Raw genomic sequence first — 19,049 nt, forward strand, 5'->3', positions numbered from 1 at the left:
GTGTGTGATTTTCTGCCACCTACTGATGCAAATTGGTATTTCTTGTTTTTGCAATCTTGGAAAAAAATTACCTTTCAGAAAATATGAAATCTAAACTTCTACTTCTCTTGCTAAGGAAATTACCTGTGTCCATTTGTTTTAATGATTAGAATTAAAGTACTTCTTTCTGTTTACATTTCTTATTTTCATGAAATTCTTTTGAGATTTCACCATTTTTTTTTCATTTCTGAATATATGTACTTTGCATATTCACTAAGGAAAAAGACAAATCTTATTTATACCACAGAATCCTCTTCATAAATTTGAACCTGAGTGATGAAAGTTTTAGTGCTACTAAACTTAATTCAGAGTATGTTTAAGAATAGAACGAAAGTGTAGAAGTTTTAATACAGGAATTAAATTCATGAAATTCACCTGAGAACTCGTTTCCTTATTAATGCTTCCAATTAAACTTTCTACCATTCTCCAAGCCTTGGAGTGAGGGAATGGCGGAATAGGCAAAGAGGAATACTTATTTGGAACTGATGGACCACTAGGTAATCAGATGGAGGGAATAAAAAGTAAAACATACTGAATAGAAAGAGTCTGGGACTTATTCTCCCCCTTCCCCAATCTGATGGTTTCAACTATGAAAAATATAAATAACGAATTGGCACTTTTACTCTCATGAGCTCATTATTAAACCAAGATACTTATAGGGTGTATGAAATAGATAGGCAGATGAAGGTGCTACAAATAAAATTGATATGGAAACTTTATCCTTGATGTGGGAAGGAAGGAGCCCCGTACTCAGTTGCTTGACCTTTCTAACGTGTCTTCAGAATATTAACACTTAATTAGGTCACGATAGAAAGTTAAAAATTAAGTCTTTTGAGTTGTAAATTAAAAGTCACTGGTGCCTTACTATTACACCCTCTAGAACACATTTTTAATATCGGTTTGTTTTAAAAACTCATGTAATTTTGTTTTAGTGTATGGCCAAATGAAAAACAGAGACTAAAGTTTGAACAAAGTATTTCCAATGTAAAGTTTCAGTAAGTAGTGATCACTTAGAAGGTCCCTAACAGCTGTGAATTAACTCACTCTGATATATCCTACCTGATGAAATAAGATGTTCCCATGTCCAATCATGTTTTCCCATTTGAAATTCTTAGGAAGAGCTTTAGTTTGGGATGTATATTCCAAAAGGAATGAATTATGATTTTTATTTCTATGAAAGTGGTTAATTTATAGAAGTAACTTGAATAGGATTGACTTTAGAACATTACTAACTAAATGTTTCATATGGTACAACTGATATTGGGAAAACAGGTGTTCTTTCATAACTGAAGCTTATTTATGCTGTTAAAATATTTATTTGAAAATTTTGTCACTAACCCTTTGATGTCGCTTCTAAAGATGAAGTAGAGAGAGAGAGTGTGTGTGTGTGTGTATTGTGTGAGAGAGAGACTGTGTTTGTATCCCCCATTTTACTTTACTTTTTTAAAGATTTTATTTATTTATTTGAGAGAGAAAGAGAAAGTGAGAGAGAACATGAGAGGGGAGAGGGTCAGAGGGAGAGGCAGACTCCCTGCCAAGCGGGGTGCCTGATGTGGGACTCCATACTGGGACTCCAGGATCATGACCTGAGCTGAAGGCAGTTGCTTAACCACTGAGCCACCCAGGCACCATGTATTCCCCATTTAGTTTTGCAATTCAGAAATCCTCTAGTGGAGACCTTTCAATGAATGCTAGACCTTTCATGTTTATTGCTCTCTCTGAATATACTTCCATAGGTAACTAATTCTTCTTTTTTTTCCTTTTCTTCTTGTCCATGAAAAGAAATTATCGAGAACAGAGGTATGTGATGAGAATAATCTGAACACATAACTGAAAGGTTTAAATCCTATTAACATCCTTGGAATTCATACATGCAGTTATAAAAGTTATAAATGTTGACTTTGTTTCTGTGATCATAGAGCAATCTTGTTTTTCATGACCTTGAAACGATAATTTTAATAATGGTGCTGTGGAATGTATTATTTATTTAAAAATAGATCTATCATTATTTAATTTTAGTGGTTCTTTCATCCAACAGTACCATAATAATAGAAGTTACTTGTGCTACTATTTATAGTAATGTATAGTAATGTATATGGAAATGAACTTTTTTCCATCTAAAACAAACTTCCTCTATGTTAAGGAATCACCTGTGTTTACATTAGTTAATTGGCTTTTCTTCATCTTTTTAGCAATCTTATTGCCTAGTGCTTTCTGAAGGAATTTATTTTTTATTTGTTACTATTGTTATATTAATAACTTCCATACAAAAATGATAAAATTTATTTGGGCACAGTGCTGGGATCAGGAGAATGTCCTGGTACTTGATGGGCCTGTTTACCTCTGCATAAGAGAATATTTTTGTACTGATTAGGTAATTGGGTAGGTAAATAATTTGCATTATTGGAATCTCACATTGTCTAGTGTAAAGGCCATAAAGTCAGACACCCTGTTCATCATAACCTTAAAATCTATGTTTAACCATCAGCATAAAAAGAGGTACAGAGCACTCATGTAGTTTTATAAAAATGTCTATTTTTTTCTAAATCTAAATTAACCCATTTTGAGATATCCCCTTCACTTTTCACATTTAAAAAATTATTAATGCTCTTAGCTATTATACAAAAAATTTAAAATATCCTGGAAGACCGGGTCTTATGCATCATATAATACTAGTTTTGTACTCAAGATAACTGTGCAGATTCATACTTAACTTTACCCACTGTTGCATCAAATGTCAGACAGATTGAGAATAAGATGTAATAAACATGATAACACTTTTTCAGGCCCTAACCAGCTTTCATTTTTTTCACAGATTAAAATTTTGAACTTTACTTTTCTGTTTCGTTCCATGTTGCAATTTAAAATTCCTGTAAGAAGACTTTAGCCATAAGTGTCTACAGTCTCTATAAATGTGCTCATATTGAACCAACTAAGATCCTGGTCCCTTAGCATAGATATAAGAAAATATTCATCCAGTCCTGCGGTAACTAACTAACTCGTCATTAGTGGGAAAAGTAAACCCGAGACAAAATGACTTAAGTCTTAAAAACAACTACATTTCTTTTTGACATGTTTAAAACTCTTGTGTTTAGAATCACTGGAGAAGAGCTGGAATCATTTAAGCTTTCTCTTGGATAGAATTTGATCAGTCATATCAGAAATCTAAGTTTGGTGGCTTTCTCCAATGAAAAACAAAATTAGGCTAGTAAGACCAAATATTGATGACTCAGCCTCATTTCCGTAGTAGCTAAGGCTATAAGGTAATTTAATATTGCTTACATATAAAAAGGAAAGTAAAATGTCACAAATATAAGCCACATAAGCAAACCTAAAGCAGTGCTCTAAGACACATTCTCACCTGGAGTACTATCCAGAATAAGGGAATTGCCCACACTACAAATAATTATTAATATGCAAAACTGTGTACCAACTTCTTATTCTAACTCAATATCTACATAGGTACAGTTGAGAACATTTTTTGCATTAAGAATTTCCTTTATGTGTCTGATATAATTTCATGCCTCCTGGCATTACTGAGTCATCATTTTATCAATCTGGTTACTATTTTGGAATCTAGTTCATATTTTGAGAGTGGTTACATCTTCGACAGGTATTTATTTTATGTATTTTGCTATATTTCATTACAATATTTATTTATTTTTGCCCTTGTCTATAGCTAATGAGTCTTAGACTTGTAGAATAATTCTCAAAATGAAGAAGTAGCAAATAATGGACTTTAATAAATATCTTCTGAAGGATTTTCCTTTTTGAGAATATTTGTCAGTGGTGATAGAGCAGGTAGGGAAAGGCCAGTGGACCAAAGCATGCATTAAGAAATGTATCGTCTTATAAAAATATTTTCAGATGTTCAGAAAGATGTGTTCAGTTCCGAAGGATGCTAGGAAATAGAAATAAGAATTTTGAGTTGTCTTTGTCTTTAAATTTAAAGGTTTTCCTTTGAGGTTCCATGGTGGGAGGACTAAGTGACAAGGAATCAGAAATTCACTTGCTAGGATGTGATTTCTTGAGAAATCACTTAAATTTCCCACGACTTTTAAATCAGATAAAGTTCTATGTAATCTGTGAAGCATCATAGTGAGGGAAGTTCTTAGTATGTGGTCTCTGAAGACTTTGTGTTTCTCTGATCTTCAGATGAAGGTGAATGTGGTTGTTCTTACAGAGAAAGGCAGCATTCATCCACATGAATGAGGCCGACATACTGGTTGACCTGGTGCAAGTATGGATGAACGTAAAGGTTTGCTCTGACACGAAATGCAAGACCATATTAAACATATAGCCAGTTATCAGATTCTTATTAATGATATAATGGCTTCAAAATGCCATTAGGCATAACTTTCAAATTATTAGAGGAGTCAGGCAAGTAATTCTGTGAAGGAGCTTGATAACCTGGCATGATAGGTTTAATTGCAAGTCTGACAACCCTTTGTTTTCTTTTTGTTTACAAACTGCTTAATAAAAACAGAAGCCCTGTTCTGGACACAGTAGAGGCAGAACCCCATGCATGAACAGTATCACTTTAAATCTGCCAGTGTTACCTTATGAAGGGGAGAACCATGTAACTTAGGAACCATGGAGAGTTCTTTATACATTATGTAGTTGGAAGGATGGCTGATCTTTTTCTTTAAAATTTTCAGGGACGAAGTCTTCCATATTATTTTCAGCTGATGCTATCATAATTGCTTTAGGATTTAGTGGCTGTATACTGTTTGTTTTTTTTTAAGACTTTATTTTTAAGCAATCTGTACACCCAGTATGGGGCTCTAACTAACAACCCCAGGATCGAGAGTCTCACACTCCACCAACTGAGCCTGCCAGGCACCTCAGCAACTGTATACTTTGATACAAGAATTATAAGTTTGAGCTTTAGTTTTCAGATTGGTTTGTAAGTAGCAATAGAATAAGAAAACATTAATTTGAACTTGAATTTATATAACATCCATATTCAGCTGAAATATTCTCTTCCTTTGTCTGAAATGAACACACATCATTATGATCAATGTGAAATAGAATAAATAATTAGATCATATCATCCTGATTTGTACCTTAAGCAGAAACCCCCTTCCCCATTTCATTTCTCTCTCACCTGTTTTAGCCAGTTTATTTTCTGCTTGTGAACCTCCCTCCCTCCTTTTTTTCAAACCTATCTTAGTTTGTTTTTATATTATTATTATTATAGTAATATTCATGCATCTGTCAGTGTGACTTGGTACACATTATATAATATTTCTTAAAACAGTAGAGTAACAATTCTAATATCAGACAGCCCAGACACCAACAAAGCATTGGAGAAATGCCTCCTTCAGCATTAAGGTTAAGACTTAATTAAGTTTTTTTCATTGTATTCTCATTTTGAGTCTGTGTAAGGATTAAAGTTAAATATTATGGTTCATTGGACCCTTTAAGGAAAGACCAGACTACCCTCATAACAGGGTTCCTTTCTGAGGAAAAAGAATTTAGTTTAAAAAGCTTTTATTTTAGTCATTATTTATAAAAATTCATGTGTGTATCTACAATATTTGCATATAACGTGGGAAATATGAGGTAATGATCCCATGACAAAACTTGGCGCTGGTCAGGCCACCTAATGTAGTAATCACTTCGTGAGTCAAAATTCCATGAGATGATAAAAATTTAAGAAGAAAGCCATAAAGACTAGAAAAATAAATTTAATTAAAAAATTTAAAGAATCATTTAGTCATATAAGAAATGATGAAACGTTATTTTATTGATCATGGGGACCTGATATTCTCTATCTTCACTAAAGTTTAAACAAGAAGAAATAAGTTTGTTGTAATCTGCAATGGATACATGATTCTTCACTGGACAATGAAGAATGTTAAATATTATTCTTAAGAGATCTTTAACAAAATTCTTAATCTGTCATTAACATTGTTATTCATTTACTATGTGAAGAAAGTTACATGCATTTCTTATGTGATTTTAAGGGGAATACAGAGTAGTTTCTGTATTTTGGAGTCTTCTTAATAGAGATAGCTAAGAATCTAATCTGCTCATCACAATAAAAATAAGGCCACACCCCAGAAGTTCATTAAGCTTAAACTCCCTTCCACCCCTTGACTGAAGCCCATGGTTTATGATATGTTTGGTGTTTAGAATTTTTGTGCATTGTGTGAAAGATGACCATGCCCTGCAGAGAAATTACACTGAAGGAGTGGTAAAATGTGCAAAGTTAAAAAAAACAAAAACAAAACAAAACCAGCAACAAAACAAGGCCCATCTCTTGTGAGAGGTAGTCCATTTAAACCTGCAGCCTCAGCCAAGGAAGCCCTTGGTAAATGCCTGAATGCCAGAACCACGTAATGGTTTGGGGGGGATAGATTAATGGGAAAGGTCAGATGTAGTTGGAATTTGTCTTCATTTAACTTGAATTCAGTGAGACACATCTTATCAGCTTATACAGATTATTATTAAAGGTGATGATGAGAAAAAGAATTTGTTAACCATAAAGATTTTTGTTGGAAATGATGTTGAAGGCATTCTTTTATAAATATTAATATGATCTAAAAGGAAAGTTTACACCCTGAGGTGACATACAGAACTCTGAGTTTCTTGAGATCATTTTTTTTTCAAGCATGACAGAATGTTTTACTCATAGAAGGCAAGGGAGAAAATGTGATTCCAGAGATTAAAGATCTCTTGCATAACAATATGTATCATTTGTCCTGTATTATTAACACTGTGAATATGGGGAAATTGTACTATTTTTTGTATAAAATTAATGTTTCATAATATACTGGGAAAAAGAAAAAAGTTACAATGATGAGCTGAAGCCACTTAAGGGGTTAAAAATATTTCGAAAGAATATGTATCACAGAGTTCTAAAATTAGTCTTACAAATCTAATGAGAAATTTGACTTTCTTCAAAGGGGAGGATCACACAAATTAATCTATGTGCTTCCTATGGGTTGAAAAATTTTTTAGATTTGTGGAAATGTGTGAGTATATAGGATTGAAATAATATGAGGGAGGTATTCAAGTAATTCAAAAGAACAAATGACCAAGTGTTGTCAACGTTTCAAATAGAATAGGAATTGGTACAAGCAAGCAAACATCTGAAAGTGGCATTTTTTAAGATAGAATTTAGCATCAGCAAGTAACCAAGGTAAGCATCCTTACTAAGGAAAAACCAAGTAGAAAAAGGAGTTAGGAAATTTGGCCTTTGTTGGAGACCTATTGAAGCGTAACTCTGTTTAAAATTCTCAATCCAGTGCCTCCCACAAGGGTACCGAATGGAACTGAATCAAGTTTTGGATGCAGGTGGCTTTTTGGGGGGCCAGGCATTGGCAGGTGATCAGATAAGCTATTGAGGTTGACTAGGTGGTCCATTCTAGAGTTTTCTACCCTCCTCCCTTAGGAAAAGCAATAAAAATCTGTTCCAACCTTAGTTAATTCAAAATCAGAGCAAGTGGGGTCAATAATAGTACAGATTAAATGGATCTTCCTTTGTTGTGTTCCTTCTACAGTAGAGATAGAGAACCGAGGTCACCCACCAACTACCTATAAGTATCTTCCTATAGTCTCAGCAAGAATTCATTTATTTTTCAACCCTTTCTTCCTCTTGCGGAATTATCTCCCTTTACATATTCTACTGTGTAGTTATAGAATTACATTTTTGATTGGTGTTGGAATCTCTTTCAGTTTCTTCCTATTTCTCCTAAATGAACAGTGAAGCCCCAGATTGAACAGATTAATAAGAATTTATTTGGATTAAATTATAGAAAATGGCTTAGAAATCCCTCCATTATTTTAAGACTTAATTGGTCTTGAGGTTACATTATATAATGTTTGGAAAACATGAATAGTTTATTGACCACAGTGAAAAAAACTGTGCCTTATCTGGGGCAAGGATGGTCTGTCCCGATATGTTTCCTTCAGCACCACTTTTTTTTTTTTTTTTAAAGACAAAACTTCAGTCAACATCTCCAAGTATAATAAAGTTACAATGAAAAACTTCATCTTTCCATATTTTTCTCCTGAAGCAAGGCTTTATTCATCCAGGCTGTATAGACTTCACTGATTGCATTTCTGACCTCTACAGTTAGAATGACTTAACTTGTCACATTTATTAAATATAATCTTACATGTTGTTATAGATTTGATTCATGTAGATCATTATCCCTACCTCTTTTTTCCTAAAAGAATATTTGTATATGTCTGTGTTCATGTGTGTGTCTTGTTTTCTGACTCTGAAATGTTTATTATGCCTTAGACAGTTACCCCAGGGAGATTATGTAAAAAAGCCTGGAGATGGCGACTCTTTTTATAGCGACATTCCTCCTGGAGTCAGCACAAACTCAGCATCTAGTTCTAAGAAGAGGTCTGCTTTTCTGTCGCATTTTCAGATTTCTACCTGTTCCATCACACATTATTCCATTAGTCAGAACATTTCATTATTTTGCAGCAGGTTTGATTACTTCTTCCTTCTTTCTTGAATGTTAAAAAATAGTATCCTTTGTTCTTTGATTACTGTGCTTCCAAATGCCATATGCTCAGAACCACTTGTTAAGCAAATCAGGCCAGAAATTGAACCAAAACTAAACCAAACCAATAACAATCCTAAATCTACATAGAAATCCTAGGGTTTTTCAATCTTGCTCTTATATGGCTTAAGAAACTATACATAGTAACTTATAACATTTTAAATGGTGAGCTTTATGTCATGTTGGGTAGTCAAAGAAAAAGGTTACTGTCATGCTTCAGTAAAGCAGTTGTTAAATTGGTACTATAAATGCTGCGTTGAATATTTTTAAATTTTAAATATACCAAAGCTAAGCTTGCTGTGAAAAAAAGATCGCTTCTCTGTGAATCATATATTTGAATATTATGATTTTGCCTTTTCCTGGAATGATTATTTCTAGACTTTCTAATTTAGAATTTGGTTGCCAAATTAAATATATTTAATATTTGCCTGAATTTTATAATAGGACAAGTGGGGTTAATATATTATTTATATGTCTTAAACTTTGATGTTATATTCTTGCTCCAGGATCTTAGGGTGTATAAGACCATTTAAAATTCTGCATGCTTTATAATTGCTTAATAAAATAAACTGGTAGAAGAAATAAATAGTTGGAATGTTTTAGGAAATGAGACCTACATTCACATTGAAGAAAGCTAAAATGTTCCTGTGGAAGAGTTTCTTTAAAATTGGTGATAGGGGTGTAATGTACAGAAAAAAAAGATTTGATAGCCCAGTACATTGCTTTGGGCACAGTGGGCACTTTGGAGACTGAAGGGGAATTTCTAGTTTATTTAGAAGAAACGTGATCTCTTCTGGAATTCTATACAGAGTGAATCACCTGTAAAAATTCTGCAATGGATCTCACTCTGTAAATAATCACAAAGGAGAAAAGAAAGAATCAGTATATCTGGGAACTCTTCTTTATGTGGAACTGTCTTAAGTATGAGGGATTGTTTTTACTCAGATAACATAGCTTAGAGAAAAATAAAAATATTAGTTTTTGCACAAGGAGTACAGATCTATAGACGGATGCTCAAAATTTTTTTTCTTTTTATTGGGGTATTTTTGGCTAAGATAATAAGGTTTATCTAAATTCTGTATATAAATATTTTCTTGGTCAAATATTTAATTTTAAATTAAATAACATGGTAAATAGATAGAGAAATCAATGGATTCCAGCAGAATTTCTGTTGTCCTTCTGGACAAAATAGGATTCATTCTATAATTAGCAAATTATGTTGTAAAACTCCTAATCTGGGGAATTAATGTGTAATAGTTGTGCTGAGTTCCATTTATTTTCATTCATCAATAGAAGCCTCCTTTTAAAATAGACATTATTAGTGATTAACTGGAATGATGTGTGGAAAAGATTTTAAATATAGTGCTCTTGTCTAAAGTACCTCAAGAAGAGCTTAAAATACTGATTTGAATAATTCCCAGATATTAGAAGAGTGGGTTATGACTTTTAAGTAGTTAAAAATCGTATCAAATTATGTGACTCCTCCTAGATACATGTAGTTTGTCAAAACACTTTTCTTATGTGGTACAGGTAGGTGTGTAAGTTTTGCTTCTTGTAGACTATTTAAGATGGCCAGACACAGGACAAGGGCTTAATGGTACATGGGCTTTGTGAGAGACACTTCCATGATACACATTTGATTCAGTTTGGTTACTGGGCAATTAACTAACAGTACTACATTTTTTGGGGGGGCATATTTGTGGAGAAAATGCCAATTCTCAGAAAATAGTTTTATTGTTTAAGAAAACCTAAATATTACTTTGATAAAGGTTGACCGGTTCAATTGAACAGATCTTAATGAAATCTCTTGGAAGTCCATGTTCTCATAATATCTGAATGAAAACCATTGCTTTACAATTAAGAAACATCTATAGTGGGACCCCATTATAACTCTTCTGCTCGGGTTATATAACTGAACTATGAAGTGAATTTGCTGTATGTGGTTGTTGGGAATGTAATTGGCTTGCACGGTATGCTGATACTTTTTCATTGTACACTATTGTAATGGGGTTCCATTGTATTTGACTTTTCTTAAATTGAATGTTGTGTAATTCTGCCTTCTTCATGAAGACTTTCATGGTCTCTTCATTCTTTCATTTCAGATTTTTTTCTTTCTTGATTTATTTAATGCACAGTAATGCTTACAAATTTTGCTTACTGATTTTAAAACTAAGTTCACTTGATTGTAGTTTTGAACAGTATACACACCTTTTCAATTTCAGGTCGAATGGGCTTTCTCATTCTTGGAGTGAAAGGATCCCGGACACAAAACACATTTCAGACATCTGTGAAAACGGACGACCTCGAAGCAACTCTTGGCAAGGTATACAGCAGCCTTCTGAACAGCTAGTGCATCTGTTTGCAGAACCCCAATTCTATTTTGTGGTTCTTGGCTGTAAAGATTTGTTCCTTCATGTATGCTCTTTAGTTCTTCTCCCAACAGAGAAGAGGGCATTTATTATTTCTTTCTTTATTTCTTGGATGGGGAAAGATGGGATTCGGTAGCACCAATGTGAGAGAAGGCTATATGGAGTACCCTACTTGTAGCCCTAGGTTCTGGGAGGGGCTGGCTGTGAATTACACCACTTGAAATACCCTGTAATTACCCATGTGACAGTTGTTTGTTTACATTCAAATCTAGCCATAAACTGTCTTTTTCAGGTAACCTGGGAGGCAACAGAAAGAAAATCAGAGGCAAACGATTTAGACCTCGGTCTAATTCAACTGAGTAAGTCTAAACCTCTAATGGAAAAAGGCATTCCAAGGTCCTGTGCAGTTAGTGTGCAGGGTTAAGTAACGAGAGATCATCAAAGAACTGTAAACCATGCCTCTGGTCTTGGTTTTGTCTTTTTAATTCCTTTTTGCCGTTTTAAAATTAACCATGGCTTTTCTCTTTTACATAGGCATCTCCGCAACTGTGCCCAAACCAATATTCACTGATAGTGGGGGGTCCCACCCTCGCTGCAGGCTTTTTCCTCCAGTAACCTGCCATTGTGGTGTCTTGGTTCCTTTCGAAGGGAATTTTGATAACATTCCTTTCTTCTCATCACCCGGGGTCCAGCCATTTCAGAGGGGTCACCCTTCCTCTTCCCAGTATTCACACAGCCTAGAAGCATCAGGCAAAAATTCCCGCCGTCCTAGAGCATGAGACTGCTCACAGTGTGAAACCACCGCCCGGAGGGCTTCATGGCTGCAATCTAAGCATTCTCTCAGACTAATGGAATACGTATTCCCTTTTAAATCTTCCTTCTGAGGACATTTAAAAGGGCACTTACCAAAACTTGCTCTTTAACGGAATCATTGTCACTAATTGCAACACTATCTGTTTTAAATGATAGCCACACTTTTTTTTTAAGGGGGGGGTGTAGGATCAGAAATTACATTTAAAGTTATTTCTAATGAGGTAAACACCATGCATTTTTTTTTTTTTTGATTGTTTCTTCACTCAAGAAAGTACAGCAAAACCAAGCTTCCTCAAACCTTTATCCCACGTCGAGGAATCAAACACACCCTCAATATCCTTCTGGACCTTGCTACCAGGTTTTAATTAACCATACTTTTTGGACCTACCTAAACTTTTTTTTTAACTTCTTTCTCACTACATTGCTAGCTGTTGTTTTCAGGATCACCTTTGCCTCTTCATGCCTTAATACTTAAAAAAAAAAAAAAAGAATCTGAATAGCAGGTGTTTGTTAACTGCTTGTCCGAAACTTATGTTAGCTTTTCCATCGTATACCCTGCCTTTTTCAGTCCAGGAATAAAAACAGTGCCCTGAAATTTGGACCTTCCTGCTGATGGTATTGTCTTGTAAGTGGCTTGTCAAAAGTTTGCTAGAGGATACTTTATTTTAGAAACAATAGATAGGTTTCAGTGATAACCATTGCATGGTCCAGAATGACATCATAGAACTCCATCATAAATAACTAATCTGTTTGAGTTTATCTTCTACATTCCCAAAGCGCTTGGATGCTTTAGGGCTCATTGTGGATAAACTCTTGGAATGTTGTTTGATTTGTTTTGCATGAGGTCACCTGGTAAAGAGCGCCTTAGGTCATCTCAGTTGCTCACAAGAATACAGATAAAACTGCGAAATGTTCTTCAGAAATTCCTTGGTGTACTGGTTAGCATTTTAACAGCATTTCCTATATAATAGGGCTTTGAAAACTCCTGAGTGAAAATAAACCAGTGTTATATTAAAGCTATGTATTTAGGACCCAAACAACACTTGGTGTTTAGCAAGATTCATACAGTATTTTCTAGCACGGTCACTTACTTTTTAAAACTCTTCTGTAAAATTCCCACTCATATAATATGATAAAAATTATAATACTAGATAGCCCTTAAGGAATTTCTTGCCTATGAGATAACACTATAGTATTTAATAAGATGTCATGGTGGAATCGTCTTTGTGAGGAAGAAGTATTAAGGACTCCCTCAGATTTTTCAGACTTTTCAGATTTGGGTTACATGACTCATGTTAATTAAATGGAACCAAGTCTGTGAGGTTGACCATTATTGTCACGTACCTTATTGTATGGGCACTATATACCTATCTATATATTTTTGTTTTTCCTTGAAAAGAATCCTAATATATAGCATATCAGGAGTTATGTTGACAGTCTTTTCTTATACTTTCCATATTTGCTAAATAATCCCTTTTGCTTCAGATATGGACATTATAATTTGTGGGACTATAAGAGAAGCAGAATGACCCTTTTTTTATTTTTTAGATTAAAAGATATCATCGAGTCCATTATTTCAACATCCCCTTTAGTACCCATCATCCCAAAGGATGATGAAACATCAGGACATGAATTAAAACGTTCACCACAAATGCATACTCTGCTAATTAACAACCTACAGTGTCCTTGTTTATTGTATTGTTTTTTCCACTCAAAGTTTTTGCATCTTCCTCACTGTTGTACATGATGTAAAAAAAGGTTTTGGCTTAGACTTTGTGTTATATATTGTGTTTTTACAGGAGGGAGCCCCAAGCACCTGAGCCTGGGCACTCCCTCGCCCAGACAGTCCCATCCCAAGGCATAAGCCCAGGGGGCTCTGACAGCCCCCAGACAGGGAGTCTGGATCACAGGTCAGTCTCCACCTGCCCCTTCATTCTGGGCTGCCACTTAATCTCCCTCCTAGTCCCTTCCTTGGCTGAGAACAGGGTCATTTGATCTTTGACTGACCCCCAACGTCTGCTTGGACATGGTCCTGGTCCAGCCAGCACCAGCTAATTTTCCTCTGCCTTATCCATTCTGGAGAACAGAAAGAGCTCTCCTCCCCTGTCTAACGCATTTTTTTTTTGCATGTTGCGCTACCAGCCAACTCAAGCCACGTAGGCAGGTTTAGAGCGGTTCGATAAAAATCCAATCACTTCTGCCCCCACCACCTAGAGATGCTAGGAAGCCCACCGTGAAGACATTTTCAGGGGCAGATCCCCAGCAGGAACCACCATTGAGAGCTCTCTTCAGTGACCTCTAGTGAAGTGATCACAGCATTCTGAGATGCTCCCCGAAACAGAAGGAAAGGTCCAACACATGCAAGCCAAGCCATGCAGCTGTAGGTTTCATGGAACAGCCATGGCGTCCGTGCTTTGAGCTTCTAAGATTGTCAGTGAAAGGAACACACGTCTCCTCCTGGAAGCTGCCTGTGGGTGACTCAGTTTGCTGTGTGGCTATGTTTCACCTGATAACAGCTGCATGGGCTTTTTCTCGGGTTTTCCCCAGGCCGGAGCATTCACTGGCCTTCATCTCTGGCTGCACTTGCGTTTTGACTTTTTCTTTTTGTTCAAAGTCTCAGTGGGGGTTTTTACGCAAGTTTTAATTGGCTATCTCTGTGAAAAGTGCAAGTTGGCAATGATTGTGGCTAAAGGCAAAACTAGCTCGAGTTGTTCCCGAGGCAGGGGACACTGTCTTAGCAAAAATGGTCTCACAGACATAAAAAGCATCTAAACCCTTCTCTTAGGAGGGAGCTGCATTGGTTATAGCTAAAAATGAGGGAAAGGGCTATGGAAAAAGTAGTCTAATTTTGTTTATATAACCAGAAATGTGGTCATGATTTAAATGTATTTACAAACTAAAACCAAATATGGTGGAAAGAAGTAAAGTTTAACCCCAAATGAATAGTGTATTTTATCTTTCCCCTGGTTTCTTTCCAAATAACTTGCAAAGTTTGATAGAGCTTGCATCTTCGTTATCTGTAGTGTTTCTAGAAGTTACTTTTTTTAAATGAGAAAATTCAGTACAACCTACAAATTGTTCCACCATTGGATTTGTTGAATCTGTATTTATTTTACAAGAGCACATTCTGAAAGGGGATGTGTTTTTGCTTGGCTCCCTGGGTTCAAATCAAAGGGGAAAAACAACAATAACAACAACAACTTGCACTCCCAATTTACCGTCTTTTAAATTTTCCTTTGCGCAGTAATTCCGATGGAGACTTTGCCAGATCCATTAGGGAAATGCTAAGGAAGGTCATTTGTATCTTCTGGCAGTCACTCACATAATTCATGATCAGACATTCAGAAGGCAACTTCTGAGGCCCATTTCCTAATGGAAACACAAACACGTTAGTCTGGAGTGCATAAAAGGAAGAAGGAATATTGCAGCTACACTAAATTGCTGAACCCAACCTAAAGATCCTGGAGACCTATTTGGCCCACACTTAATGTGTCTGGGGGCTCCGGGATCAGACGAGCGGGAGCCTTTCTGCTCTCTCTATAGCCAACCGGAGCACCTTTCTTGTTAACTCCAGCCTAGGGTCTGCTATCTGGAGTGAGACGGAAGCCATGTAAAGTCTTTTTTTTTTTTTTTTTTTCATATTGGAAAGAGAACATTGCTCCTTTTAATTGTTCTTGGGGTGTTATATACCCAAACACCAGGTTGGAATTGCAGCCATCTGAATATTCTCAAAAAGCATCGTTATCATTTGAAAACCAAGGAGCCAAATGAGAGGTGGCCTGGAAAAAGCCACTTTGGAGGTGGGTGAATGGGACCTCTGACAGTGCTATGATTGGAAGACAGCTTCTGATTCCCTTGGGGAAACCCCTGCCAAGGCTTTCCCTGAAATGTTGAATACATTCTAGAATGCCTCGAGCCTCGTTGTAGCTGAGTTTATTCTCATGTCATCGTACAGACTGCCTCATAACCCCCAGCATCCATCCTGGTTTATTTGCCATAGTCACTTGCATTTGGAGGGTGAAGAACATCCTTGCTAAGCTTGTGCTGTGTATTTTCAGATTTTCTATCTTGTTCTGCTTTCTTTGTTCCTTCCATTGCTTTCTGCAGGTATTTAAACCCATGGTTCAAAAGAGACTATAATGTAGCTAAGTGGGTAGAAGATGTGAATAAAAACACTGAAGGACCATACTTTAGGTATTTTATACATTAATTTTATATCCTTTTCAAACTCTCCCAGCACATACAAATACTGTAGTGTGACTGGCTCTCTAGCTTGTATCTCCCAAATACAAGTTCCCATAAGTGGAAAGGGTCCTTGTTTATTTGCTGCCTTTTGATCTCTGTTTCTGGCTTCATGAGCAAGTCTAGTTCTTTTCTGAATGTTTCAAATGAAGCCATTTGAAAGGGTTACCATTTAGTGCATGCCCCCATCACCATCTTGAGCTTTTTAGTAGCTTTCTCTTCATTTTATGCTATGTAGTGTTCTATGGGCATGAAACATACTTTCCACTAATAAAGAAGCATTATTAACCTGAACAATTTAATTTCTAGAATTTAGCAGTTTTATAGTGCATTTTTCCTACTTCCTGCCTTAAGAGTGCATAGTGAATACAAAAAAAACTTAAGGGAAAACATGAAAAGAAACCAAATGAAATGTAGCAGGATTTCACTTCGAGTAAAAACAGTGATTTAATGGAACTTAAAATTACTGAAAGAATCTTGACCACAAGAGAGTGGGATCGAATGAGTTTAGGTTTTATTTATTCAGTACAAGCATGCGCCACCAGACAAGGGCTATGCTGAGAAGTGTTTTACAGATTCTCAACAAAACATCTGAGGAACTTTTTGTGCCAGGAAGATGGTTGTTGTCTCACATTTGACACAGAGCAGGAAGCAGAGAGAAAACATGTTCTCGATTCACAAAAGAGCAGACCGAGTATCCCTATATTTTAGAAACTCTAGAATTTACTCAATCCACTGTAGCTCAGTCTAACCTCAGAGGTCAGAGAGCATTCCCAAGAGCTCTTATGGCATTTTTTCACACTCTGTAATACCAGTGATTTCCTAGAGGCAAATGTCCAGTTTATATATGACTACTTTGTGGACAACTAATGTAAAGAAGAAATATGGACTCAGTTGCTACCTCTTCTGAACAGAATAAGCTTTCAGATTACTTTTTGCCATGACTTGGGTCAGGATTCAACAGATATCAAAATATGTATGTGTACTTAACTCTCAGCACCCATCTAAGGTGGACTTTCTCTTCCAGTGTACCATTTAGTTTAGACATGTATAGTTTGAGAAAATGATTAGACCTATTTGCATTTTAATTTGATCCATACATTTGCATATATCCCAAGGAAAGCATAACCCTGCCTGCTCACAACAGTATATCCTGCTTTTATACCCCATCTTTCCCTCCTGCCCTTTTCCCCTGCTTCTGTCACTTCCCCACGCGGAACCTCACACACATACACTCACATGCAAACATCCCACCCTCACCTGTAGCTCTCAAGATGGCCAGCGTCAGGAAGACAGGTAAGATTATTTTGAATGTTACTTGGAACCTTGGCTCACCTGCCGCCCTGTTTCTCCTGTCTATCTTCCTCAGGCTTGTGGGCAGATTGTAATTTGTATCAGCCATGGCACCAAAACAGAATGACTTTGGCCCCATAGGGGCTAGGGCTTTTATACCTCAATGGATTTAGCATTTTTTTTGCACCAGTAATTTGTGAAATGGTACCCCGGAAGAGTTGTTTCACGTCCCCTGGGTCAGCTGAGTAGTTTATGTGGCTCCCAGAGAAGAGTTCACATTTCTTAAAATCAGCACCCAGGTCTGCCCAGAAGCTGCATGACTAAACGCAATTTGGATGGGGAAATGCTTTAGCCCCCCTGGTTGCACGTGCAAGGCTGCAAGGGCAGTTTTAGAGGGTTCCTTTATCTCCTCTTTTAATATGAGATGTCAGTTCCCACAGTGGATAGTCACATTAAGAATTAATTATTAAAATCCATATTTGTATTTGAAGGCTAGTTAGAATTCGCTGGAGGTTTGTAAGGGAACTGTCATTTTAGGATTAATCAGGGTTATGTTGGTAAGACTTGAAAACCAACACACAATTTCTGTGAAAGTCGTGAATCATTAAGATACCCCAGAGCTTTTAACAGTGATTCTCACACAACAGAATTTCATCCACCCTTCATCCAAGCCAGTCCTTACATAGGGAGGCCCGAAGTGTATCCGCACCTTGGCTTATGCTTTGCCAACCCTCTGCTTAAGCTCAGATCTGCTTCATCAGCCACGAGGTTGTTCAGGATTACCTCCCCTGCCAAAACCACCAATGAGGGCAAAGGCCATTTTATTAATCGTCCATATTGTGTGGGGTTTGTGGCCTCCTTATCAGAATGCAGTGGCGACATAGTGACTGCAGTAAACTGGTCCAATGTACAGCCCAGCATTTAAAATATTATATCCACATGAAGAGCAAAGCAAATGCCGAAAGGTTTTGAGTGATCATAGTGCCTCAGCTTCGCTCCCTTGCCTAGTTCTGTATTAGACAGCGGTTGCTCAAAGGACTGCCAGCATATATTCGCATCAAGCTAGGCAAGAGCATTATCTCCCCACACCTAGATCTTGGGAGCAGTTGGTGACAGTGCTTTACCAGCTCAGTACTCAACTTCCTCTTGAGTATTATGCATTTGATTACTCTCTTCATCAAGTTGTTGAGTCCCACTTCCATGATCTTATGGAAAATGCAGTAACTCTGAAAAGAAACTAATAATAATTATCCTGTACTGAGTGCCTACTACGTACCTTTATTTCTCACCACCTCATGAGATGTAGGCATTCTTACTCCCTTTCTATGGATGGAGGAAACTGAGGCACACAGAGTAACTCAGGGTAGCACAGCTAGTAAGTGTCAGAACCAGAATTAACAGCTTGGCTCTGACTCCAAAATCTATTCCCTTTCCGCTTCGCTGTAATACTTAAGAATAGCGGGGTGGATATGGACTACTTAAATCCTATCCTGGGACACTTTATAAATCCTTCTGCATTAGGCTACTGTAAAATTTGCACCTGAACCCAGACAAGTGAGGAAGGGGGACCTGTGCCTCTCACGTGTGACGGGCCTGGTTTCAGCCACGTCTGGGGGACAGAAGGGAGCTGAGCTTGGCCTTCCAGGCATGTCTGCAAAAGGCCGGCCCAGCAAGGCTGTTGTAGCCCCAGGACAGGCCACAATCCTTTGGCACACAGGCACACCTTCATTGTGTAACCTTAAATGGCACCCACTATGCTTATTATGGT

The 19,049-nt window shown here is 36.8% G+C and overlaps 1 protein-coding gene across 18 annotated transcripts in view; it reads left to right on the forward strand.

Annotated features, from left to right (window-relative positions):
• Window positions 1–19,049, forward strand: part of ADAM22 (ADAM metallopeptidase domain 22) — a 213,146-nt gene that overhangs the window by 185,629 nt on the left and 8,468 nt on the right. For 3 of the 18 annotated variants that reach the window (XM_073898755.1, XM_073898757.1, XM_073898760.1), the window contains 5 exons: window positions 1,822–1,839; window positions 8,294–8,488; window positions 10,787–10,887; window positions 11,226–11,292; window positions 13,546–13,656. In XM_073898755.1, coding sequence (XP_073754856.1) covers window positions 1,822–1,839; window positions 8,294–8,488; window positions 10,787–10,887; window positions 11,226–11,292; window positions 13,546–13,656 — 492 coding nt within the window. Of the gene's footprint in view, window positions 1–1,821; window positions 1,840–8,293; window positions 8,489–10,786; window positions 10,888–11,225; window positions 11,293–13,545; window positions 13,657–15,447; window positions 15,547–15,853; window positions 15,941–19,049 lie in introns of those variants that run through there. The other 15 variants (XM_073898756.1, XM_073898761.1, XM_073898758.1 and 12 more) reach the window with 11 other exon arrangements.

Source organism: Callorhinus ursinus, unplaced genomic scaffold, assembly GCF_003265705.2.
Source record: "Callorhinus ursinus isolate GAN/ISIS: 27379988/994484 unplaced genomic scaffold, GSC_fseal_2.0 scaffold12, whole genome shotgun sequence".
In the NCBI taxonomy this organism is placed as follows: Eukaryota; Metazoa; Chordata; class Mammalia; order Carnivora; family Otariidae; genus Callorhinus; species Callorhinus ursinus.